Genomic DNA, 27,107 nt, shown 5'->3' on the forward strand with positions numbered 1-27,107 from the left:
TTTCATAGAATTCGACATTATTGATGATAATGGCCTCATTTTGTTATTGGAAATACCACGCAAAATGCAGAGTTATCTTGGTCCTACTCTTACACGTTTGAGGTGATTGATAATCTCACGGGATATCCCACGGGACAATTCGTCCCGTCTTCAGATTGGCACCGGAGATGGATGGGGATGATCGAGTGCTCAATAAATTGATCAATTGCAATACAAAAGTCACAAATGATAGTCAAAGTCTGACAATCACACTTTATTGACGAAACGCTCCTAACAAAATGGCAATACATCGTGACATCACAATGTAATGTCACTATATAGTGCTATAGACCGGCAAAACAAGAAAATTGCGATTTTGTTGGTGAAATATTGCGTACCTATTATATATGTATATTATTGCTGTACAATATTTTTTTAAAATAAAATGTAAGGAATTAAATGGTACCATTATTTTTTTCCTTTTTAGATGTTTTAAAATACTTAAATTTTGAAATTTTGAAGTCTTGTATCTTTTTCTTATTTCCATATATTTTTTAAGTTTCCAATTTACTTATTGTCATAAATTGCTCATTTTCTATCTATTTAACTAGGTATAGTTATAAAATTTAATTTAAATTACCTTAATAGACCTATCTAGTCGCTAACATCACAGGTAACGTTGTTCCGCATACAAAAATGTTTGGCGTAAAAAAGGGAGGCCGAAAAAATATTACCTAAAAGCAAATTAGTTTAGCCAAGGTCTTCACGACTCCGTCATTTGTCGTTCGTTTATTTGATTTCGAATTGTCACTGCCCCATTTAATTAGATAAAGGAAGGCGATGAGGCGTATTCAAATGTTAAAATGATGATACCAATATAAAATAGATATCGTGCTCTGATATTGATATTATTTTATTTTAATACGCCTGTTGGAAGACTTGGAAGACATACATAAATCATCAGTCACTTTGAAGTGAAGTTAAAGCAAGCTTAGATACCATCGTCCACATTTCATAAACCCGTTTACAAAGACATAAAGTCCAAGCATGATAAATGAGAAAATGAGTTTCGACTTTCGACACTTAGTTACTTACTATACAAAATGAAAATTATTGTGTAAATCACATGAAATAAATAATTTCAGTGTGAAAATGTTTGAAATAAATAAAGTTCAAGACTTACTTTTCGCGACCAATCCCAGAATCTTTGAAGCCGCCAAACGGAGATTGCGGGTTGTATGACAGATAGTGGTTAACCCTGTATTAATGAAAAATAGATATTATTATATTTTAATAAAGGAAAGTATTCTAATTCACCCGCGGTGCATTTTAACATTTATTGACGCTACGAGAAGACGAAGGACTCCGTTTCAGTTTGGACAAAAATGCTTTCGTATGTCTAAATGTATGTCTCTTTTAAGAATGACTCACGCTAGACCAGGCCGGGGCTGGGCCGGAGTTTCCGGCGCTTCATTTTGTATGGACCACGTGATCACCGATTAAAAATGACATGTCGGGCGCCACATGACATGCGTCTGGCGTGAGTCATCCTTTACATGTCTCATTTCTCAACTGATTCTCGTGTTTTCGATATTTATATGATTATTTTTTGTACATGGTGGAACCATGGAAATATGAGAGATCAAAAGCACAATTACAGAAGTAGCTCTGTAGAGCCACAAGTTAAAGTTAAACACCGCTTGGGTGTTTGCCGAGCTTAAATACAGAACAATTAACATAGAGTAAACAAAATATCGCTCTATCTTGTTTGGTGTACCTAGCACCAAGCAAATTTCATTTAATAATATGAATAAATAATAGTTCTCTCTCGTGCGCGAGAGGGCCGACTAATGTAAATGACGTACAGTATGCAATGTATTTCACCACTATCATAAAGTAAAAATACAATACAATTCGATAGGTAGTCTACTCAGTAGGGATGTAAGTTCTGACTGTTAGACAAAAAAATATCTCTCATGCATTAGGTAGATTATACTGCCATTCTCATAAAAAGTTGTAGCAATTTTCAAATGAATGTAAGGAAAGTAGTTCTCATCTTTTAATTAAGTTTTTTCTATCTGAAAATTCTCGGTTGCTAAAGCTAATTTTTATACAGTAATATCCCGTTTTCAGTAAATACGCGTCTAGTTAGTAACTGAGATATCTTACTCAAAACAACTGAAATTTAATTTAAATAATTGTAAATTAATTATGACTGAAAAATCCTATTTAAAACTTGGTTTCACCATGGTGTTTCAGAAAACTAGTTTTAACTAGTGAAAACGCGTTTCACCAAGGCGATACGGAAAACAATTTTTAACTAAGAAAAACGTGTTTTCACTAATAACGGGCATTTGCGGAAACATATACATAAAAATAAAGAAAAGCTTACCAAACGATTCCGGCTTCGACATGTTTACTGAACTGCAGAGCGTTGGTAACGCTGGTGGTGAAGATGCCGGCAGCGAGTCCGTAGTTGGTGTTGTTGGCGCGTTCTATCACCTCTTCTAGCGTATCGAACTTTAGGATGCTCTGCACAGGGCCGAAGATCTACAAGAAGGTTTTTGAAGTGAAAACTTCTTTAGCGGCGCTGTGTACTTTTTGTGATGGGGAAAAAATGTTAAACTCGCGACAGCGTAAGGCGTAAGACGTAAGACGCTTCGTAAGACGGACACGTGACCTGATCGAAAAACTGTTACAATGTCATTGAGTTTTCACTTCTGCCGGCACTCCCGGAGTGCAACCCGTTGTTTTTTTTTATGATGGCGACAATGAATAGCCATAGTAAATGTATGGCGAACTTGATCTTATTAAAAATATCTTATATGTAAGTATTATAAGATATATATATATATATATATATATATATATATATATATATATATTTCCACATACAATATTATGTGCTTATCTTAATTATCACCAGTTTCAAAAGTAAATTCTCAATACTTTACGTGTACCGTAATATGGGGTGAGTAGGGTTCGCGGGGACAGTTGGGTTATGAATGGGGAGAGAAGCGATGAAAGGGGGGTGAGATGGGATTTTAAGGCTACTGCTACAAAAATAATGTATTCCCATTTAAAATGGAGCTATAGTAATACTCATAATAAAAAAAAATCGATCCAACAATCTTCCAAAATCACCTTTGTATGAAAACCGAACTCACCCCAAATACGAGGGACTACGGGGTGAAGTGGGATTTCCTGTTTATCGTCAAAGTTATGAAATGGAACTACTCAAAATAAAATAAAAACTAAAATACAAACGTCCGGAACACTTATTATATACACCATTCAGTTTGCATATGTAAAAATAAAATGTTATCGAGGTTTGAATGTCAGTTTTACACCTACTCACCCCATTTTACGGTACGCGAACAAACGTGACAGATATCATCGAAAAATAAGATACCTATAGTTTGTACACGAAAAGTCTGCAACGATTTCAACAGCACACGCAGTGCAAGTATTATTTTAAACGTCAAACTTCTATCCTACCTATAACTAACACTTGCACTGGGTGTACTATCAAAATCGTTGCAGACTTCTGACTTAACTTGGTCTAACTCTATCTTACTTTTGATTCGGTCAAATTGTGTTTTTTGAAAAACAAATTATAGCCAGCATCCGATGAATGTAGTATGATACCTTTGGGTATGGTGCTTTACGCACACTAGCGTCCCATGCCCTCCCCCTGCCGCAACCTCCCCTTTTAGCATTAAATATGTCCCGGTTGACAGTTTTTTTTATGTTTTGGGGAAAGTATACAATATAGGAAAAAAAAGTCAATGAAAGAAATTATTGCTATTAAATTCTTAACAAAAAAGGTTATATTCATTTTTTTGATATGACGCACCATATTGATGTTATGGCTAGATGAACTTCGACAAAATTTAACCGTTGCAAAAGTTGTTGAAGATCAATATAACATAGTACGTGATAGTACTGAAGGAAATTTTACACGGAGAATAATTTTGCAAGCTTATTTTCCGTATAAGATTTCTTTCAGTAGGTACTATCACGTACTATGTTATATTGAACTTCAACAAGTTAATACATGAATATGGTGAGTCTTACCAAAAAGTTGCATGTAACCTTTTTTGTTTAAAATTTATTAAGGATTATTTTTACCTTGACACTTTATTCCTAAACTCTCATTTCTCAAAAATTAAAAAAAAACCGTCACCCGGGACATATTTCATGCTAAAAGGGGCGGTTGCGGCAGGGGGAGGGCATGGGACACTAGTGTGCGTAAAGCACCATACCCATAGGTATCATACTACATTCATTGAATGCTGGCTGTAATTTGTTTGTCTTCCCCATACCCCATACATTAGAACACAACTTGACCGAATTATTTATAGAAAGTAGTTTGTTACATCAGTTTCGTTACAATTTTTTTATAAAATCATACATTTATAGTGGATAAGGTTAAGAAAAAAATAATTATGTACAAAATATAAATAAAAAAAACCTCTTCTTTTGCGATCGTCATGTCATCCGTGACGTTACTGAATACGGCAGGCTGAATGTAAAAACCTCGGGTTCCAATCCGTTGACCGCCGATCAAAAGTTTTGCTCCCTCTTGTTGGCCCTTTTCAATGTAGCGAAGAACTTTATTCATCATCTCCTCGTCAATCTGTTGTTACGAGTATAACAAAACAAAACGAAAATACGTCAAAATTAATTAATATAATTTCTAAGTGAACGAAAACGTTTGGAGGTTTCCTCATCAAATATTCTTAAGAAAAATTAAAACATTTGTGGTGTTGTAATACAACCAAATTGAGGATTAGGTTCAAAAAATCTTTTAGGAAGTATGGGTTGGTGATAACGTCTTTTCTGCGGACATTATACAGGTTGATCAATCCAAATGGGTCAGTATGGAGAAGTCAGAAACTATGAGAGATAGCGAAATCTGTTCTTAGGAACCATGGCGTCGATTTTAGATTTAATAATAATGACATTCACACTTTTTTTTTAATTCTCATACATAACCGGGAATCGAACCTGGTCAATATTCTTTATATAATCGCGTGTAGTATTGATCCTGAAAGTATAAGGAGTAAATTTTGCTATGAAATCTTAAGTAAACATTAGACTGTAATGCCCACAATTTAAATAATTTGCAAAATGTTGTCATTAATAGTTATGCATCGGTCATCATTATGAATCATTTATCTGAATAGACCACTTATGCATATCTTATGTGCATCGATGTCATGAATTACAAATTGCGTTTATTTAAAACTAGCTGAGGTACCCGGCGTCGCTCAGGGAGCTGACATGAGAATTGTGTGGTGGATTTAAAATATATTTAGGTTTTTTTTTTTCTAACTACAATACCTATACCTACTTCTATGTAAATTTTTTTTATTTCCAACTCCAGAGCAACCTACGTATACCGTGAGAAAAGTATAGTGATAAACATAGGGATAACTGGAAGAGTTTGTCGAAAATCTCCTGAGAGTATGAAGGCTTCGAATAGTCCACAATGTTCTAGAATATTCCACAACATTTGAGTGTGTTCTGGAACACTCCACAATGATGTGGTATTCTAGGCTATATTTACGAATATTTGATACCTAACATTCCAGAATATTCCGGAATGTTCTCAAACATTCGAAACTCACAACTGTCTTGCTTTAAATATATACCCCTACCAATAGGTAGCATGGACTATGACACAAAAAGACAGATAACTACTAGAAGCGTTTGAAATGTGGTGCTGGCGGAGAATGGAAAAAATCAAATGGACAGAAAGAATCACAAATGAAGAAGTGTTAAAAAGAGTAGGAGAGAAAAGGCAACTGTTGAGGACAATAGAGAGTAGGAGAGGGAAAATGATTGGTCATCTTATACGACATGACGCTTTTATAAATAACATAATAGAAGGAAAGATTGCAGGCAAGAGAGGAAGGGGAAGGCTGAGAATAAGCTACGTAACACAAATAAAAGAAAAGGTAGCTGTAATGTCGTATAAGGAAATCAAGGAGGCGGCCCTGGATAGAGTCAAATGGAGAGAGCTACACCGACAAGAGTCTAACTCTTAAATTTACGACGACGACCAATAGGTAGCTCTAACCCTAAAAAAAAGGCTTCGAATGGTCCAGAATATTCCTCATTTGAAAATGTTCCGGAATGTTCGTCAATGATCTAGAATGTCCTCGAATACTCGACAACATTCCAGAATATTCTGTAGCTCCACTCATACCATAAAGGCTTCGCATGGGCCACAATGTTCCAGAATATTCCACAACATTCGAGAGTGTTCTGGAATATACCACAATGTTCTGGTATCCTGGTTTCTAGGCTATTTCTGAATATTCGAAATCATTCCAGAATATTCCGGAATGTTATTGAACATTCGAACCTCACGACGTTACCACAATAGGTAGCTATGATCCTACAAAAACCTTCGAATGGTCCAGAATATTCCACAATATTCGAAAGTGTTCTGGAATATTCAACAACGTTCCAGAATGTTCTGAAATGCTGTGGAATGCTCTCGAATGCTCTAGACTGTTCCGGAAATGTCTAGCCTACGAGACGGTATCGAATGTTCCAGAATATTCCAAAATATTCGAAAGTGTTCTGGAATATTCCACAATGATGTAGAATGTTCTCGAATATTCGACAAACATTATAGATTGTTCTGAAATGCTGTGAAATGCTCTCGAATACTCTCGAATGGTCTGGAATGTTCTAGAAATGTCTGAGCCTCCGATACGGCTTCGAATGTTTCAGAATATTCCACAACATTCAAATGTGTTCTGGAATGTTCACATTGATCTAGAATGTTCTCGAATATTCGCCAATATTCCAGAATGTTCTGATATACTGTGGAATGCTCTCGAATACTCTCAAATGGTCTGGAATGTTCTAGAAATGTCTAGCCTCCGAGACGGCATCGAATGTTTCAGAATATTCGAAAGTGATCTGGAATGTTCACATTGATCTAGAATGTTGTCGAATATTCGCCAATATTCCAGAATGTTCTGATATGCTGTGGAATGCTCTCGAATACTCTCAAATGGTCTGGACTGTTCCAGAAATGTCTAGCCTCCGAGACGGCATCGAATGTTCCAGAATATTCGAAAGTGTTCTGGAATGTTTACAATGATCTATAATGTTCTCGAATATTCGCCAATATTCCAGAATGTTCTGATATGCTGTGGAATGCTCGCGAATACTCTTGAATGTTCTAGAAATATTTAGCCTCCGAGACCTGAGACACCTCACCAGGTACAAATTTTTGTAGGTATATATTTCACGATCTATTCTGAACTTTCCTTTATCAAGTTAAGGTTCAAAATTCAAAAACAAAAACAAGTGCTTCTGGGTCTCAAAGGGCGAAACTTTCAGCCCTTATATCTTCAAAAGCACACCCTTCAGGTAAAAACGGAAATCTCCTTCATGGACGGGAGATAGAGGGCTACCACCCCATATAGCTTTCTTGATCGTATCGGAACTCATTTCTGAGTTTTAGCGGCACGCACATTGTACACTTTCTTTTATTATATATGTCGGCGGCCGATCGTAAGATCAGGCATATCGTGAAATTCCTAGGCACATCGTGAAACGTGAAAATCTTTGACTCGTTCCCTGAGTCGACGGAGCCCCGCTACGCGGGGCTCCTATTTCTGGGCAGTTTGCCCTTCGGGCATCTGAAGCAACCTAACGAACCTATCTTACCTATGTATTGGTTTAATGTGACTATCGTCAAAACATTACGCAGGAACATTACGATCTGCCTGATCTTATGATCGGCCTACGACATATATATTGATTAGAACGCATTCGATCAGCGGGCGTGCCCGCTTTTTTTTAAATTTGAAAATGGAACACTTTTTAACTTTTAGTTTTCTTGGGATGAATGTTGTGTTTTAAATCAAACGAGCCTTTTCAAAACCGCTTTGTGTTAATTTTAGATAACTTTCACAAGTTTCACATTATTATTGTGTTATGTGCTGTGTACTAATGTTTGTAAAATGTGTTTAACGAATGAAGAACAAGTAGATCTATTGGAAGCCTATTTTTAAAGTGATAAAAATTGCACACTAGCTTTAGATTGGTACCGAAATAAGTATCCGTTAAATCCGTATTTTTAAAGTGATAAAAATTGCACACTAGCTTTAGGTTGGTACCGAAATAAGTATCCGTACATGAGTCATCCTTTATGATTCGCACCATCAACAATAATAACGAAAAAACTAGCAGTTTTGATACTTAACATTGTTTACAGAGACTTCAACCAGGTTCGATTCCCGGTTATGTATGAGAGATTAAAAAAAAATTTGAATGCCGTTATTATTAAATCTAAAATCGAAGCCATGGTTCCTAAGAACAGATATCGCTATCTCTCATAGTTTCTGACTTCTCCCTACTGACCCATTTGGATTGATCACCCTGTATATTAAATGGACATGCAATCAAGTTCTAGCTATACTCTTACTTAATAGGCATGTTTAAATCTTCTACTTTACTTCATTTTAGTAAAATGTACCCACGTCGCTGTTTGTTTTCCACGGGAAAGACGAAAGTTTCTGACCCATTTAGTTTCTGAAAATGCCGCATAGAGCGCATTAATAGGTAGCTTATATATCACCTGTGGTCCATGTTGTGTAGTTTGTTCTGCAGGATGTCCGATCTTAATGTTCTTCGCGAATTCGACTGCCTTTTCAACGAACTTATCGTAGATGGAAGACTGGACGTACAGACGCGAGGCGGCGATACACATCTGGCCCTGATTCCCAAAAACAGCAAGCGCTGCAGTGCGCACCGCTAACTCCACTATAATTTCAGATTTTTGATTTAGTAAATCACTTATATTGTAGCTATCAAATGAAATTTACACTTCATTCTGTTTTGGGGTTCTGGTTTGAAGACGACGAAAAAAACTCTCGTAAAATCGTAGTTGAAAATTATAATTTATAAACATCTAGACGGGCCCGCGGCTCCGCTCGCGTAAATGAAATACACACTGAGAGAAAAATCACCACCAGGAATTAATAAACAGTTCTGTACTGGGGGAAAAAATGAAGTTTTAGTAGTAATCATGGAAGTTTCACTATTTCTGTAAAATTTATTTATTTCTACAAACAGCTCAGTAATACTAAATCTAATTTCAGCAAACAGACTTTAGTAAATGGAGCATTAAACAAAGTTCAGTATTTGTTACAATCCATTTTTATTACTACTAAAATTCTCCGATTTTTACTAGTAAAGTTTGTGATTTTTGGAAAAAAGCATCTGTGATTTCAAGTTATGATTTTAGTAAATGTCTCACTTACATAGTTTTGTAATATCTAAAAAACGAGTGCGCGGGAATAACATTACCCCATTTAAAATAACAATTCAGTTGTTACTATAGCGACATTACAAAGTTTACTGGTATTTAGTAGATAGACTTGTTGTGTTTATGTTCATTGTTGTACCAATCACTAAACGAGTTTTGTAATACCAACACAGCTACTTGCTACGTTCATTTGATGGTTAGAGTTAGTATTGTGTCGGATGTCGGGCGGGCGTGTCTCGTGTCTTCTTTGTTTAAAACATACATAAGTTAAATAATAAATTTAGGATATATTGTGGGCCATGGACATATTAACCCGCGACCTACTGTGTAGTTGGGGTCTACAGGAATATATTGTTCTGCAACTTCGAGCTAGCTGTTGTTATTCTAGTGATAATGACATCAATAAACTGTTTGCAATTCCAACCTCCCTAGCACAGGTGCGCCGCGAGAGCATGTTGCGCGCGTAATAACTACTAGTCTCTTTCTGACTGTATGAATAAGAAAGGAATGGGTAGAATATCTCGACAGGCTTTTATAGTGCCTCTTTAGTACAGAGATATACTACCAAATGCTTTTTTATTCATACAGACAGAAATAGAGACGGGTAGCTACCACGCGCGCGACATGCTCTCGCGGCGCCCGTTTGCTAGGGGCGGAGGAATTGCAAACAGTTTAGTTTTTGCCTGTGACGTCATTATCTCTAGAATAATAACAGCTAGCTTGGAATTGCAGTACAGTTTAGTAAAACCTATGACGTCATCGTCTCCGATATTGCTAAAGCACGCTTAGAATTACAAAACGGTTAGTTTTCACCCATGACGTCATCACCTCCGATATTGCTAAAGCACCTCTCGGAATAACAAAACCAAATTTCTGAAATTTCTCTAGCATACTTCAAATTACAAATATAGAAGTTGTATTTCCTACTAAATGGAAATTGCAAAAGTCAATTTGTTCCTATTAGTTGACTCTCCTTGTCCCCGGATTAAGTTTTATTTTTGTAATTCTAAGTGTGTTTTTGTTAGTTTTTTCTCTCAGTGGAGATTGTCTTAAGTTTAGTTAAATACCGACATTATTATGTATTCAACCCTGCCAGGGATCATAACTGTGATAGGGACTTCTAATTAAAACGAAAATATTACTTTGCTAATCCGCGAAAAGATAACGTGCTAGTCAATCAGTGCTAACCCGTTATACTTACTTGCGTATTTTTACATGCAATTAATATTCCCACCCTCCCACCGCAAAAATAAATACGCAAATAAATATAACAAACCACCACCAAAAGAATAATCCTCGACACGTGTTTCGCCTCTCTACGAGGCATCCTTAGGAGTTGTTGACGGTCTGACGCCCAACTGCCTAACTTAATTCGCAAATTTCTCAATAAATGATGTGATTTAATAAAAGGCAAGATTGTATTTTTTCATCTATTATTATTTAAAACTTGTTTCAATAATATTATTTATTTTTATTAGCCCAGTCCAGTCAGCAAAAACGTTCATAAGATTAATTTCCACCTTAACACGAATGTGGACGACCACCGCCCATAAATCGCCTTTTCATACAAACGTAGGTAGTCCCCATTTTCCTTTCTGGATATTTTTAACATTACTTACTACGGTGACGCAGCGACCCAAAAAGAGTCCTTGCCTCCGACACTAGATCATGCTATGTTTCTCGGTATTGCGATAGCTCTCGCCAGTCGCCATGGCCGAGGTTGAGCAGGTCTTGAGCAACTACGTCGTTTCAGCGGTACCTAGGACGTCCAATCTGGCGTCTCCCATTTTGTTGTCCCAAGTACGCTCTCTTCACGGCACGATCCTCTCCCATTCTTTCTAAGTGTCCGAGCCACTGAAGCTTAGCCGCTTTGGTTTCTCCAATACCCAAATATATCGGAACACATCCTTATTTCTATGGCAACAAAGTTATATTACGATATATTTGGCTACTTAAGCTGTCACTATCTATTTGATACTGACTGTACATTTGCTTCATGAATGTGTAGTCGCCATTAGATATATATCGGAGCCACCAAAGTCGCTCAAAAATATCTGAACATATGCACTTTAACTACATTATAATTTACATTGTTCAGATATTTGTGAATAACTCAGCCGCTCCGATATATCTGACGGTGACAGTTCAGCAAGAAGAAAAATCCTACCGTCGAGTCGTATCGTATTACGCGAGAAAACAGTTCCCGAATTGATTATATCTCTAACGTCATCCCTTGAACTGATGGTGAAGCCCATATTAACTTGCTATCAACTTTGTATTTTTGGCCCTTCTCGGCAGCCCGTTCCCCGGACGAATGGCAATGGTTGCCGAAGCCGTAAACGTCAATTTGAATAATATAACTCGAAAATAAATTTAAAACAACAAAATGCAAATTAGTAATATGTTAATACTAATATGAAAAGTCATAAATATGACATAAGTCACTCGTATGGGCATAGACTAAGGTTGACATTGACAGCACTTTTTATTTTACTTCGAGTAAAAAAAACGCCGAAATAACTGCATACCAACATAACAAACATAATTTAGGTTACTTGAACTACCTAAACGAAACCAACCGAGAGTTGCCGAAAATGGCCGATCATCGTAAAATGAAGATTGTTATGAAAATTTCTTTTACTTATTGTTAATTAAATACGCATCGAAAGCGATAGTTTTTGTGCTCTAGTTCTATTCTCATATTTAGATAATAGATTGGAACAGTTATTTCTTATCATACGTGCGTCGTATTCGAGAAACGTGTCAAAAACTTTTTTAGAAATTTGTAAGGCGCCATCTCGCTTCTTCCCTCGTTTTTTATCCCGTTCTGGTTTTTCAATTTTATATACATATATATGATGATGATACTATAAACAAATATGTAGGTACTTGATTGTTAACCTAAGTATAAATACAGATAGAAAAAAAAATGTGAAAATTAATTTATAATTCTCGTTACTCGAAAAATAAAAAAGGCCAAGAAAGCAAAACCCCTCAACGAAATCCTATATTTAATTAGAAATAATTCTGTGAAATATAAACGCGATTTATATTAATAAGATAGGATCACATATTTTTTCCGAAAATCAAATAAATTTCGTTGTAGGTATCAAGTTTCACCATTAAAACAATTCGATGCGGTGTTGAATTTTCTGACGCTGAGGTTATGGATATTTATTTTTGTACATAAAAAAATGTGTAGGCTTTTCAAAGCGTAGGCAACGAGCATGTAACGTCCATAGATTTTAGAATATAAAGCTTGTTACGTACCCATATGCATGTGCACTTTAAGTACCTAATTTGTTACTAACATCATATGGGACTTGTCCTGAAATAAATATTATTCATTCATTCATAAATACGCACAATCCGCATCTGCCATTATAACGAGCGGACTCTTTCCACCGAGCTCCAGAGTAACCCGCTTTAGATTGTTCGCTCCGGCCGCCGTCTGAATCAGCTTGCCAACCTGCGTAACGAGTTGAGGGATCAGTGAGGCAAAGAGCTTGACCAAGTTCCTTGGGCGGTTTTAGAACGCCCCGCGTTTCGTTGAACTAAGTTGTATTATAACCACATTAAACATTAGTTTAGAAAGCAAAGTTTAATAGTTTTTGTTGAACTAAGTTGTATTAGGAAGCCAAAAATAGGTAGGCTTGGTAGGGTTTGCTTAGAAGATTTCTCAATGTTTTTCATTATTCACCTAACAACCTAGCAAAATTTTAATAGCAGCCAGCCCACGCCATGGCATCAGAGGCACTCGAGCACCATGTTCAAGCTTGTAAGGTTGTTACCTCAACCGATCCAGTGAAAGAGATCTTAGCGACGTCTGGATGTTGTGTGAGCGCAGCTCCGGCACTGGGGCCATAGCCGTTGACTACATTAACTACGCCTGAAGGCACACCAGCTTCTTTAAGCAGCGCAGCCAACGCCAAGGCCGTTAGAGGTGTCTGCTCAGCCGGCTTCACGACTACCGTACAACCTTCAATGAAAAATAATGTAGGTGACATTAAAACATGTATAAATGTAGGTAGCGTCGAGGACGGATCAGTGGCTCGGTAAAAAAAGGCCGGGTACAGTGAAAAACACGAAAGAGGCGATATTTGGCGACTGAGCCACTGTTCGAGCTGAGCCACTGTTTCCGTCTGTCTCATTGTAAACCCATTTACCTACTTAATAAGTTACAGCTTTACTGCTGCAGTGTTGCTGGTGGAGGAGCAGTGAGAAACGGGCGAGGATACTGTCAATTTCCTTGATAAATAGCGTTGCTGTCGTTGCCGTATTGCTGTGGTGATTAGAACGTGTAACCTGAGGGCCTACCGCGAACCACGTTCGACGTGTTGCCTCCCTGTCACACTTGCGTACGAATTTACCAGCTCGACAGAGAGGCAACATATCGAACTTGGTTCGCAGTAGGCCCTCTGTCACTTATCACGGAGATTGACAGTGATATCGACCGTTTCCGGCTGCTGCAGTCGTAATTCAACTGCAAGTCTTTAGTCGTGTCATTGATAGATAAATATTTTGTAACTGGCTTCAAAGTGCAGATGAAACTCTATAATCGTCTCGTCCTTTTTTATAGTCAACGACTAGAACTTGCAGGGGTACACTACATAATTCCGAAATATTTTATGCCGAATTTTAAAATATCGAATTTTATTATTCCGATTTTTAAATGCTCGACCCATCAAAATTCCGATTGTCGTAATTACCGAACGATGAAAATCACGAAGTTTTATATTTCCGAATAGTAAAACCGACGATTTTTTAAATTCCGAACCACATAATTCCGAATATAACAATTCCGATAGGGAGAAACACCGAATTTCATATTAACGATTTTTGATATCACGAATTCCGAATTGTTATAATTCCGAAAGTTTGACTTCCGATTTGACGTGATTCCTATTTTTTAAATTCCGAATAATGATATTCCGAATTTGTTGTTAATAAATAAAGGTACCTACGTTTCTACGGGAGGCAGCAGTTCTAATGTAACCTAAACCTACTTTTTTAAAAACAGTTATTTACTGTAAGGATCGCAGTTCTAACCTAACCTATACCTACTTTTCTGTAAGCAGTAAGTTTCTAGGGGAGGGAGGGTCGCAGTTCTAACCTTACCTACACCTACTTTTCGAGTAGCAGTTGGTTTTTGTAAAGGTCGCAGTTCTAACCTAACCTAACCCACTTTTCTAGTAGCAGTTGGTTTCTGTGAAGGTCGCAGTTCTAACCTAACCCACTTTTCTAGTAGCAGTTGGTTTCTGTGAAGGTCGCAGTTCTAACCTAACCCACTTTTCTAGTAGCAGTTGGTTTCTGTAAAAATCGCAGTTCTCACCTAACCTAACCTACTTTTCTAGTAGCAGTTGGTTTCTGTAAAGGTCGCAGTTCTAACCTAACCTACTTTTCTAGTAGCAGTTGGCTTCTGTGAAGGTCACAGTTCTAACCTAACCTAACCCACTTTTCTAGTAGCAGTTGGTTTCTGTAAAGGTCGCAGTTCTAACCTAACCTAACCCACTTTTTTGGTAGCAGTTGGTTTCTGTGAAGGTCGCAGTTCTAACCTAACCTAATCCATTTTTCTAGTAGGGGTTGGTTTCTGTGAAGGTCGCAGTTCTAACCTAACTTAACCCACTTTTCTAGTAGCAGTTGGTTTCCGTAAAGGTCGCAGTTGGACCCGGGTATGTCCTTAAACTACGTCCAACAAGAGAGGTAGGGCACAGCGTAATGTCATCACGCTTGAAACTGGAGCAGCCCAACTGGGGGAGTACCTCCACCTTACAGAAGACCACAGCCATAATAGCACTGCTGCTTACTCTGTAGGTATGTAGTGCTGTGTTCCTGATGGTGAGTAAGGTTCCCAGAGCTCCAACCCCCCCCCCCTTCTTCTCTTAATGATGATGTCGCAGTTAAAGAGGCTACCCCAGGAGGGTACCAGCTGCGCTAGCGCTGGAGAACCCCTCACTGGGCTTCCATGCTCAGGTAATATTATGCCTGAGCGCGGACGCCGAGGCCGCCCCACGTCGTACTCTGGGGGGGGCAAAACCGCGCTCAATCATCTGCCATCTGCCCGAGGCAAGAGCAAAGCAACTTCGGCACCCCTTGCCACACTGGCCGTGGACTTCTGCAACATTAGGGGTTTGCATTCCAATCTTAATGCTGTCCATCTACACCTCGAGACAGCTAAGCCGGCCTTGCTCTTTTTGACCGAGACGCAGATATCGTCTCCAGCGGACACATCTTATCTCTCCTACCCTGGGTACGGACTGGAACACTCCTTTTCGCCTAGGGCTGGGGTGTGCGTGTACGTTAGAGACGATATCAGTTCTCGCCGCCTCCGCAATCTTGAAGGTAGGGACCTCTCCACCTTATGGCTGCGTATAGACAACGATGATCATCCCCGTGTCTATTCGTGCCTATATAGGTCCCATAGCGGTGATGCCGAAACTGACCGACTCATTGAGCAGATCCAAATGGCTGCAGACTCTGTGCAGCAACAGATCCCATCCGCTGAGATCATTATACTTGGTGATTTCAACGTCCACAACGCCGAATGGCTGGGCTCTAGCAAGACTGATCATGCGGGCAGATCTGTTTATAACTTTGCTCTGGCATATGGCTTAACACAATTGGTCACTGCGCCTACGCGAATCCCAGATGTGGAAGGCCAGGAACCTTCCCTGTTGGACCTTCTGCTGACCTCTCATCCGGTTGACTACCATGTTTCCGTTGAGGCCCCACTTGGTTCGTCGGATCATTGCCTGATCCGGAGTACGGTGCCACTCGCGTGCCCGCCGCGTCGGCGAGTTGCTTGTAGCCGCCGGGTGTGGCACTATAGGTCAGCAGATTGGGACGGGATGCGTACCTTCTTTGCATCCTACCCTTGGAGGCAGGTTTGCTTCACGCCGGATGATCCCAATGTCGTTGCTGATTCTGTTGCTGACGTTGTGCTGCAGGGAATGGAGCTATTCATTCCATCCTCTGTGGTTCCTGTTGGTGGCAAATCCCAACCTTGGTTTGGTCGCTTCTGCAAAAGGGCCTCTCGCCGAAAGCAAGAGTGCTACCAAGCCTGGGTAGATGCAGCGACAGTACGGGATGTAAAGACTAGCGCATTAAAAAAGGAGTATAACTTTGCCTCCAGGTCCTTCAAAAGAGTTATTGCCAGAGCAAAGTCACTGCACATTGGTAGAATTGGCGAGAAATTAGAGCGCCTCCCTTCGGGAACTCGTGCGTTCTGGTCTCTTGCCAAAGCTATCCAGGGAAATTTCTGCACGCCATCTTTTCCGCCTCTGCACATGGGAAATGATTCATTGGCCCACGACGCAAAAGACAAAGCCGACCTTCTGGGTAAACTCTTTGCGTCCAACTCGACTTTGGATGACGGGGGATACGCGCCGCCGACCATACCGCGGTGCGAGAGCTGTATGCCGGATATCCGGTTAAACCAAAGCTCAGTGCGTAAAGCACTTCTTTCCCTCGACACTCATAAGTTGAGTGGGCCTGATGGAATCCCTGCGATTGTGCTGAAGATGTGTGCTCCTGAGTTGGCACCGGTCTTAACGCGTCTTTTCCGGCTCTCTTACACTTCTGGCGTAGTCCCAACCTCGTGGAAGTCAGCTTTGGTGCACCCGATCCCTAAAAAAGGCGACCGCTCAAACCCGTCCAACTACAGGCCAATAGCTATAACCTCCCTTTTCTCGAAGATAATGGAGTCCATTATCAACTGCCAGCTCCTTCGGTACCTAGAGGATCACCAGTTGCTTAGTGACCGACAATACGGTTTCCGTAGAGGCCGCTCGGCTGGTGATCTTCTAGTCTACTTGACACATCGTTGGGCACAGGCGATCGAGACAAAGGGTGAAGCATTGGCTGTTAGCTTGGATATTGCGAAGGCCTTCGATCGCGTTTGGCACAAGCACTTCTTTCGAAGCTACCATCCTATGGGCTTCCCGAGAAATTATGTGTATGGGTCAGTAGCTTTCTAGCAGACAGAAGCATAAAGGTCGTAGTTGACGGTGAATGCTCAGACCCCATGTCTGTGAATGCTGGTGTCCCCCAAGGCTGTGTGCTATCACCCACGCTATTCCTTCTGCATATCAATGACATGCTGCAAATCAGCGGCATTCATTGTTATGCTGATGATAGTACAGGTGATGCCTTTTACACCGGCCGCACCAATATTTCTCGGGAATACGTCATCGAGAGCCGGAACAAACTTGTGTCTGAAATTGAGACTTCCCTAAAGGAAGTCTCTGAATGGGGTCGACTTAACTTAGTCCGTTTTAACCCTAGCAAGACACAGGTTTGCGCGTTTACCGCAAAAAAGTTAGAGTTTGTCGCGTCACCTCGTTTTGAGAGCACTCCCCTGAGTGCCGCAGCCAGTATCGGAATCCTTGGTGTCGACATTTCGAGTGAAGTCCAGTTCCGCGGTCATCTAGAGGGTAAGGCTAAATTAGCCTCCAAGAAGCTCGGTGTGCTCAACAGATCGAGACGGTATTTCACACCGGCCCAGCGCCTACAGCTTTATAAGGCGCAGGTTCGCCCACACATGGAATACTGCTCTCATCTGTGGGCAGGGGCACCCCAATACCAGCTTCTCCCTCTGGACCGCATCCAACGAAGAGCGGCTCGAATTGTTGACTGCCAGCGTCTTTCGGAACGGCTTGACTCCTTGGCGCTGCGTAGAGATGTGGCCTCGCTCTGCATTTTCTATCGCATGTATAACGGGGAGTGCTCCGAGGAATTGTTCGGATTAATCCCTGCCGCTTCTTTTCGCCATCGCCCTACGCGACAACATTACCATCTTCATCACTTGGATGGTTGGCAGTCCTCAACTGTGCGTTTCTCCAGAAACTTCCTGCCTCGCACAGCCAAACTGTGGAATGAACTGTCGCCAGCGGTATTTCCGGACCGATACGACCTACAAACCTTCAAGAAAAGAGCGTACTCCCATCTTAAAGGCCGGTAATGCGCTTGCAACCCTTCTGGTGTTGCGGGTGTCCATGGGCGGCGGTAATCGCTTACCATCAGGTGATCCGTCTGCTCGTTTGCCTCCTATTTCATAAAAAAAAAAAAGTTCTAACTTAAGCCACTTTTCTACTAGCAGTTGGTTTCTGTAAAGGTCGCAGTTCTAACCTAACCTAACCCACTTTTCTAGTAGTAGTTGGTTTCTGTGAAGGTCGCAGTTCTAACCGCACCTAACCCACTTTTCTAGTAGAAGTTGGTTTCTGTGAAGGTCTCAGTTCTAACCTAACCTAACCCACTTTTCTAGTAGCAGTTGGTTTCTGTAAAGGTCGCAGTTCTAACCTAACCTACTTTTCTATTAGCAGTTGGCTTCTGTGAAGGTCGCAGTTCTAACCTAACCTAACCCACTTTTCTGGTAGCAGTTGGTTTCTGTGAAGGTCGCAGTTCTAACCTAACCTAACCCATTTTTCTAGTAGGAGTTGGTTTCTGTGAAGGTCGCAGTTCTAACCTAACTTAAACCCACTTTTCTAGTAGCAGTTGGTTTCCGTAAAGGTCGCAGTTCTAACCTAAGCCGCTTAGCGGTAGCAGTTCTAGCATGTCCAAATGATTTAAATGCTTTTTTTTTGCAGATCAATTTTAAAAACGGCTGACCATTTAATTACTTCCCTTTTGAAAATCACGAATTTCATTATTCCTAGTTTACAAAAGATCGAATTTCTGAATTCCGAATTATTTTATTTCCGATCGGTCAATGATTTTTCGGAATAGACAAATTCGGAAAAAAAAATTCGGATTTTTAAAAAATTGGAACTTTAAGCTTTCGTTCATATGACAATCGGATTTTAAGTATTCGGAAATAGCGCAGTCGTAATTTTCTTCTTTCGTGGTTTTCAAAGTCGTGATTTCGATATTTCGGACGTATAAAAAATCGTGATTATGAAAATCGAGGTTATGAAAGTCGGAAAAACATTTCGGAATATTTGGGTGTTCCCGAACTTGCAGATAAGAAACTTGCCTGCAGCTAAGGCGGTCACGACTTTGTTAATGAACATAAGCACAGGCACGTTCCAAGGTAGAATCAGTCCGCAGACGCCCACTGGTTGCTTCAATGTATACGCAAAGACGTCACCATCTGCAAAATATTTCGATTTTAATAGAAGCATTAGAAAAAAAAACCCTGTTTAGTTAGTGTAAACAATTAATATCAGGTCCTTTGAACATGCTTTTGAAAATATTTCGATTTTAATAGAAGCATTAGAAAAAAAACCCTGTTTAGTTAGTGTAAACAATTAATATCAGGTCCCTAGCTTTTGAACATGCTGTTCTAGGCGCTGGCCCCGCAAAAAGGTACCAACTTTATAGAGCAATAAAATGCCTGTAGATGATGTGCTATATGAAATATACCTGTATAGGCATCTGTTTTTATCGCACAAAGAACGCACTAAACCGAAACTGCCGCTAGTTTTACAGTCACGAACAAAGATAAGTAGGTACATAAACGAACAGTACCTATACCTATTTAGAAGGTTCTTGATAATCAGTAGAACGTACCAGCGGGGATGGTGTCTCCCTGAATCTTATCAGCCAGACTAGCGATATAGCGAATGAACTTTCCGCTTCCCTTGATAGCCCACAGGGCGAAGTTGATCAGCATGCCATTGTTGCACGACTCTAACTGAGCGAGGTAAAGTGCGTCGCGCTCGACTAGGTCCGCGAACCTGCAGAGTATTTCACCGCGAGCCGAGGCGTCCAGGAGCCGCCATTCTGAATTGCGGTGGAAGGCAGCCTTAGCAGCGCTCACGGCTAAGTTGATGTCAGCCTATAATGAAAAACTTGCATTTTAATAATACCTATATTTTAAATGAGCAGGTAGGTACAGTCGCCATCAGATATATCCGAGGCCAAGGTGTTCAAAAATATCTGAATAAAGCCTCTAAATGTTACGGGCAATAATAGAAAGTTAAGTAAACTTAAGTTTACCTGGGTATAACTAGTATTACCCAAGTAGACGTGCGCGCCGGTCGAAAAAAATCGGGCGGCGGCGCGCCACGAAAGAATCCACGGCGGCGGCGTAACGCCGGCGGCGTGGGATTTTTCAACGTATCAATATTAAAACGTATATACCTAATGAAAAGCCACGCTTAAGAGCCAACGGGAGTGGTCATTTCTCCATACAAACGTACTCCTCGTTTTCCTCCGTGGTTTTTGAAGCTAGAGCAATGATTTTTTCAACACAGATTAATATTGTCAATATCTGTGTCGGACCGTTTTGCTTTTTTTGATATTTTTGTTTTTTAAGGCGCTAGAGCCCTTCAAAAATGGCCAAAATGGCCTAATTGACTATGCCGCAATGAGAGGCGTGGCATTCAAAACTGATATCAATTAGCCAAAAAAAGCAAAACGGTCCGACACAGATAATTTCATAATCATTTAGATTTCCAAATTTGGTTACGATTGGTTAAGTTTAAAAGGAGGAAACAGAGGAGTACGAAACCTCGATTTTTGAGATTTTTACGCAGGATTTTCGCCTTGTCCTTATCGCACTACTTTTAGGTGCCGCTTCCGTTAGTGAGACGGGTATATTTACCTAAAATATTTAAAACTCAGCTCCTGTTTCGTCTTAACCCTTAAATCGACAAGGGAAAAAAATCTCATAAAACTGTGTTAGTATCATTTTTTTGGTGTTATTATCTTGTCAAAAATGTCAAGAATACAATATTCCAGTCTACATCGCATTCGTCGATTACTCTAAAGCGTTTGATAGTCTTCATCACGATTCCATTTTCACAGCTTTACGCAGTCAAGATATAGATCCTAGCTACATCCAGCTTATAACCGCCATTTACCGAAATAGTACAGCCGCCATAAAACTGCAGTCTTCTGGTCCACCCTTCAATATTCAAAAAGGAGTCAAACAAGGAGATCCGTTGTCGCCGAAACTGTTTACCAGCACACTAGAACAAGTCTTCCGGAAGCTCGTCCCGAGTTGGGGTGATAGGGGCCTTGTCGTCGGAAATAAAAGACTAACTAATCTTCGATTCGCCGACGACATTGTTCTATTCTCCTCGACTGCTTCCGAGCTACGATCAATGCTTCAAGACCTCAGCAATGCAAGCCTCGAGGTTGGACTTCGGATGAACATGTCGAAGACCAAGCTAATGACAAATAGCAGCACCCCACGTAGGATTGAGATAAACGGAGAATCGGTTGCATATGTCCAGGAGTACATTTACTTGGGCCAACTAGTTTCCTTCCAGGCGCGACAAGAGAAGGAAGTCGAAAGACGGACTGAAAACGCCTGGAGGAGCTATTGGTCCATGAAACATCTGATGAAAGGCGATCTCCCCCTGTCACTTAAGCGGAAACTCATGGACATATGCATACTTCCAATTCTCACCTACGGTGCACAAACTTGGTCCTTGACGGCGTATCAGAGGTCCAAACTAGGGGTTTGCCAGCGAGCTATGGAGCGCAGCATATTAGGTGTGAAATTAATGGATCGTATCCGGAACACCACGCTGCGCTCCAGAACAAAAATAGTCGACGTAGCTCGGAAAGCGGCCAAGCTAAAGTGGGACTGGGCTGGTCATGTCTGCCGAATGCCGAGTGAGCTGTGGGCCAAGATCGCCACAGAGTGGCAGCCCAGCTCAAAACGAGGAATTGGCAGACCACGTCGGCGATGGCGAGACGAGTTAGACTCCTTTTTAAGGGAATGGCCAGAGACTGCACAGGATCGGGAAGACTGGAAAAAGTGGGGGGAGGCCTTTGCCCAGCAGTGGGACATTATAGGCTCCCAATAATAATATTATCTTATTATGTGGTTGTTTATTGTAGAAAAATCATCTATTTATAATAGTTTCGAAAAAAACATAGGTATGTCAAATATGTTGGATGTTGCCAGGTTCGGTGTAAATAAAAAGATACGCCGCATAATGCAAGACGTCCAGTATTTTGGACGTTGCCGAGTATATATACCGTAGGTACTTTATGTGCATAAGGTTTTTTTTGTCAAGTTCATGTTTTTTTTAATAAATATAGAATAATTGCATTCTTTTAATTACAAATACACTTACTGATCATGTCAAGTCAACTTATGTTAATATGAATTTAAGTAAAACCCATTTTTTTATATTTTTCCAAAAACTATATAGCTCGTAGGAGGTAAAATTTTACCAGTCATTGACGTCATTTATTAAACTTAGCGGGGTATCCTAGGTTGCAGCAACATCTGAGCAATGGTTTTTACAATAATGCATGCAATTTATAAATATTTTCGTAAGAAAATTCTCAAATGAAATCGGGTCTGTTGATGTCTTGATGAACGCACAGGAAAAACAAGCCGTAAAAATGTTTTTATCTATTTGGTTCATTACGTTGTAATACGACAAGTAATGACTTTTTAAAACGTTTTGTAACACCTAACGTCCCTCTGTTTAATTTATTTACCATAAAAATTACCAGAATATTTGATAATTTTACTCTTCGCATACTTGGCAATGTCCAACATACTGGACTTAGCAAAAGTGCCGTGTAATCGACAACGGTTAAAACACTGGACATTATGGAAATATTTATTTTCAGGCAACTATTGGCCCATAGATAAATACCTTAAAACTAGCATACATATTATTACAAAATATATCTTAAAACTAAAAACACACAATTATGGCTGCGATGCAGTTCGCAACCCCGCAGTGTCAGGGAGCCGGCCGCGGAACCGCCGGAACTTGACACCCTTCGGCCAAAACTCCTCCTTGGTGAAGGTCGCCAGATGTTCAGTCGGAACGTTCAGCACAAAAGAATTAAAATTCACACTGTGTCGAGATTCCAACTTCACGACCCTCACGATGAATCCGGACTTGACTCGTACATACTTTACGATCTCCTCGACCTTCGTAAGGTAGTGTAATCGGGACACATACAGCAGCGTCGTCGGTGTTGCAGGACGCAGCAAATGGTTGGGTCCAGTCGGTGCGGTCTCTCCACCTTTTTGAAGCCATCTCTGTCGCTTCCCGACTCTTTTTGAGTCAGCTGTGACCGATCCTTGTGAACAGGTTCACGAAGGCTCTGCACCCCTTTCTTTGGCCGCTGCTTAGACTTGGACACAGCAGGCGGCTTAGCGGCAGTAGCAGCGTAGGAACGTTGTGGGGTCAACGTACACTCGCGTGACGTGCGCGTCTCCGGTGACGTAGACGGGCGAGCGGCGGGGCGCGGGTCAGCGGTCGCCTGCTCAGCAATCGCCGACGCATCCAAATTCGCGGACTCGAAACCGCCGATGGACGCATTCCGCGCAACGTGACACACGGCTATGCTAGAGATTACGAACTGACTTAGGTCACGAAAAAAGTGACATACTTATACACCGTGTTTTTATTGAATTCAGTTAACTTCGGGGTATGGTTAAGTACGTTTAAGAGAACTAAATGGCATAGTTAATTAAAAAAAAAAATAGTTCTTTGCATTATTTTTATAAAAAAAAATAGTTTAAAATGTAATTAAATGTAGCATATAGCGTTGTTGTAACACGGGCATTACATTTAACTCAACCAAACAATTGAAATCTGTGACATATCAATATCATTTCGAACATCGATTGACCGAGATTGTACTTAAGTTTATATCAAACCTATGAACTCATTCTAAACACTAATCAATATGTAAACCGGCCCTAAGGCAAGTGTACACGCTTGTAGAGGCCTTATAGGGAAAAAAAAAATTGATTATCTCCGAAATGGAGTTAATTAGAATACCGGTGCCTTTGAGAAAGTTACTTGTTTAAGCTCTGGAATGTACCCTTGAAATTAACGGAAATAAAAAAAAAACACGGTGTATTTTAATACTTACTTAAAAAAATTACACGGAAGGTACCTATTTCCCGTTGACATTGAATCATAAAGTTATGCAAAGAAGCAACAAAGTCTTAATATAAAAGAAGAAATCCAAATCCAAAACCCTTAAAAGTACCTGAAACGGGTGATTTAAACGTCACTGTAGGTCACCTGTAGGTATTTATGTATGTATGCGTGTCTGTGATGCCAAAATGGCTGGACAGATTCCAATAAACGGGTGGCATGGGAACCCACAAATACTTTTTAGGGTTCCGTACCCAAAGGGTCAAACGGGACCCTATTACTAAGACTCCGCTGTCCGTCCGTCCGTTTGTCACCAGGCTGTATCTCACGAACCGTGATAGCTAGACAGTTGAAATTTTCACAGATGATGTATTTCTGTTGCTGCTATAACAACAAATACTAAAAAGTACGGAACCCTCGGTGGGCGAGTCAGACTCGCACTTGTCCGGTTTTTACTATTATGAACTTAGAATAAATTTAAAAGTGGAAAAATTACTGTCTTGGGTGAGACTTGAACTCACGACCCCTGGATCGATACTCCAGTGCTCTCAATCACACTGCACCAGAGCACAGCTGCAGCGGAGTATCGATCCAGGGGTCGTGAGTTCAAGTCTCACCCAAGACAGTAATTTTTCCACCTTTAAATTTATTCTAAGCTTAATAGCATCGTTCGCAGACGTCTCTGCTTGTTAAACATTAAAATTTTACTATTATGGTTATGACTATTTTGCCCGCAAGAAGTTCGGCATCTTCTAGTCTAATAAAAACCGGCCAAAGCATATCAGACCATGCTCAGTATAGGGTACTATAGATTACACCTACCTACCTACCAAGTTTTATTATTGTACCTAGTGCTTATAGTTTCCGAGCAAAGACATATGTAACTTCGTATAAGATGAATAAAGTCTAAGGAAAAAGCGTGCTTCGGAAATCAAGAAAAAGTCATTCATTCAAAGGATAGATGGCGCACACACCTTTAGACTATGCTCGGCTAGATGGCGTGGCGACACCGAACATATTTAACAATTTTAACACATAGATATCAGTGAATGAAATGTGTCAAAATTATATAAAAATAATAAAATCATTTATCCATATAGTTATATACATTTTTTTGATAATTTTATACGTTTTCATTTTGAGTTTTAGTCGTGTGTCGATAGATGGCAGTAAATTTACTGTGACTACAAAATTTACTATGACAGGACCCCTCTATACTATCTATTCTCTTTGTTTCCGAGTAAATCGACTGTGACATACGGACGGACGGACGGACGGACATAACGAAACTACAGTTCCGCTCCGTTTTTGCCATTTTGGTTACGGAACCCTAAAAAGACATTGTGATTAATTTATTTTTATTTTTATGCAATTTAGTCAATATGCATAATTATGACGTTGTACAAATCCAAATCGCAATTCATCGCCTTTTTTTCCGCAAAATTTAATATGTACGAAAAAGTTTTCATATCAATATTTTTATAAGATAATAGAATATAACCTAACAAAAAACTACTGACATAATAGTCATGAATAAAAAAGAAATTAGAAGTTGTCACGTTGACACAATAATATTATGATTGTCAATCATTATAGGTAAACAAAAAGCAGAATTATTTTTGTATTTTCGTACATGTTAAAGTGTTGCGAATTATATGTTGCCGACTCAAAACGTAATATTTAATCATGCTTAACAACTTTCTACATGTTTGAGTTCTATTCATGGTTTTTTTATTTTGACACCTTGAGTCAAAACACGATTCACAGGTCACGTTGATTGGTTTGGTCGGTTAGTGCACAGTAGTTGTTTAAAATTCATTTTTTAGCACTTTTTCGTCCAAAAATTAAAAAAGTAAAAGTTTTATGCAACTCTCCATCATGAGACGAATCTAATGACATATCATTTATCAAAATCGGATCATAACTGTAGATCTGATGGGATGTACAAAAATCGGCTTCGCGTAATATATATAAGGATAACCAAAACATTTCCGTTCTAAATTATTGCCGTGTTTAAGTAAGTATTTTACGTCAAAAATGTGCGAGGCCAAGCGCGCACCACGACTTTTTGTCGCGCGATAATTTAGTCGCAGAAATGTAACGAATGTGTTTATATGGCAGTGCGCGCAAATGCGACAAAAAAATCGCAGCGATTTTAAAATTGTGATTTGTCACATTTTTCCGCGACTGCTCGCGACGCGATTGTCGCAGCATACGGAGCTGTATGGCCCCGCGCGCACTGCGATTATAACATTCATCATGAATATGATATCTACATCATCATTCCGCTCCGCGCCGTCGTCGTGACCGCACGTAGTCTTCGTTCCGTCGCCGTCCCGCGTTCGCGTAATTGCTGTAAGCACCTTCTGTGCGTAGCACACTCTGTGCCACGTTGTTTTGTTTTGTTAATTCGTTTAAATTGTTATTTGTTCCTGTTGAGTTTTGTTGGCTAGTTTTAAGCGCTCGTTGCGCATCCGTACCCCGCCGGTACTTTAAATCCCACGTGGGATATAACTAGCTACTCAACTCCCTTCCTGCAAGCTCTAGTCAATCCCTGAAACCGGTCCCGCTCACACGGACGCCCCGGGAGTAAGCGAACGATAAAAGCGAAAACAGGAAGCATGGCTGTCAACCACTCGCCCAAGCCTGGGCAAGACGCAGAAAGCCACACCGGAGCCCCCGCCCCATCGGAAGCTCCCGCTGCACCAGAAGCCCCGACCACGGAGAAATCTGCAGCCGACTCTATGCGAGAGTTCATCGCCAACCTCAGCCCCAACTCCGTGCTCACCGCAAGCAGCCCCGCCTCCACCGACTCAGACAGCCCGACAGCTGCCTCAGAGTCGTTGGCAAGCGCCGACCCTGACACATCGCACCATAAGGAGCCAGCGGAGCCATCCGACTCGGACTCCTACTACAGCCCCGCGCCGGACACACCAAAGCGCAAAAAGAAGAACATGGCCACACCCCAGAAACCTAAAGTCTGGCGCCGCATTCTTCCACAACAGAAAACCCCGAAAGCGAAC

At 40.4% G+C, this 27,107-nt stretch overlaps 1 protein-coding gene and 1 long non-coding RNA gene across 2 annotated transcripts in view; both read right to left on the reverse strand.

Annotated features, from left to right (window-relative positions):
- LOC134792184 (uncharacterized) overlaps positions 1 to 27,107 on the reverse strand; it is a 596,557-nt gene that overhangs the window by 451,542 nt on the left and 117,908 nt on the right. The gene's annotated exons all lie outside the window — the stretch shown is intronic.
- The window catches only part of LOC134792167 (aldehyde dehydrogenase 1A1-like), a 71,371-nt gene that overhangs the window by 710 nt on the left and 43,554 nt on the right, over positions 1 to 27,107 (reverse strand). Inside the window, exons 3-10 of the mRNA XM_063763402.1 lie at positions 19,784 to 20,051; positions 19,248 to 19,364; positions 13,069 to 13,256; positions 12,644 to 12,746; positions 8,588 to 8,772; positions 4,454 to 4,618; positions 2,372 to 2,529; positions 1,163 to 1,237 (exon numbers count right to left, since the gene is read on the reverse strand). Coding sequence (XP_063619472.1) covers positions 1,163 to 1,237; positions 2,372 to 2,529; positions 4,454 to 4,618; positions 8,588 to 8,772; positions 12,644 to 12,746; positions 13,069 to 13,256; positions 19,248 to 19,364; positions 19,784 to 20,051 — 1,259 coding nt within the window. The remainder of the gene's footprint in view (positions 1 to 1,162; positions 1,238 to 2,371; positions 2,530 to 4,453; positions 4,619 to 8,587; positions 8,773 to 12,643; positions 12,747 to 13,068; positions 13,257 to 19,247; positions 19,365 to 19,783; positions 20,052 to 27,107) is intronic.

The sequence above is a fragment of the Cydia splendana genome, chromosome 7, assembly GCF_910591565.1.
Source record: "Cydia splendana chromosome 7, ilCydSple1.2, whole genome shotgun sequence".
NCBI classification, from domain to species: domain Eukaryota; kingdom Metazoa; phylum Arthropoda; class Insecta; order Lepidoptera; family Tortricidae; genus Cydia; species Cydia splendana.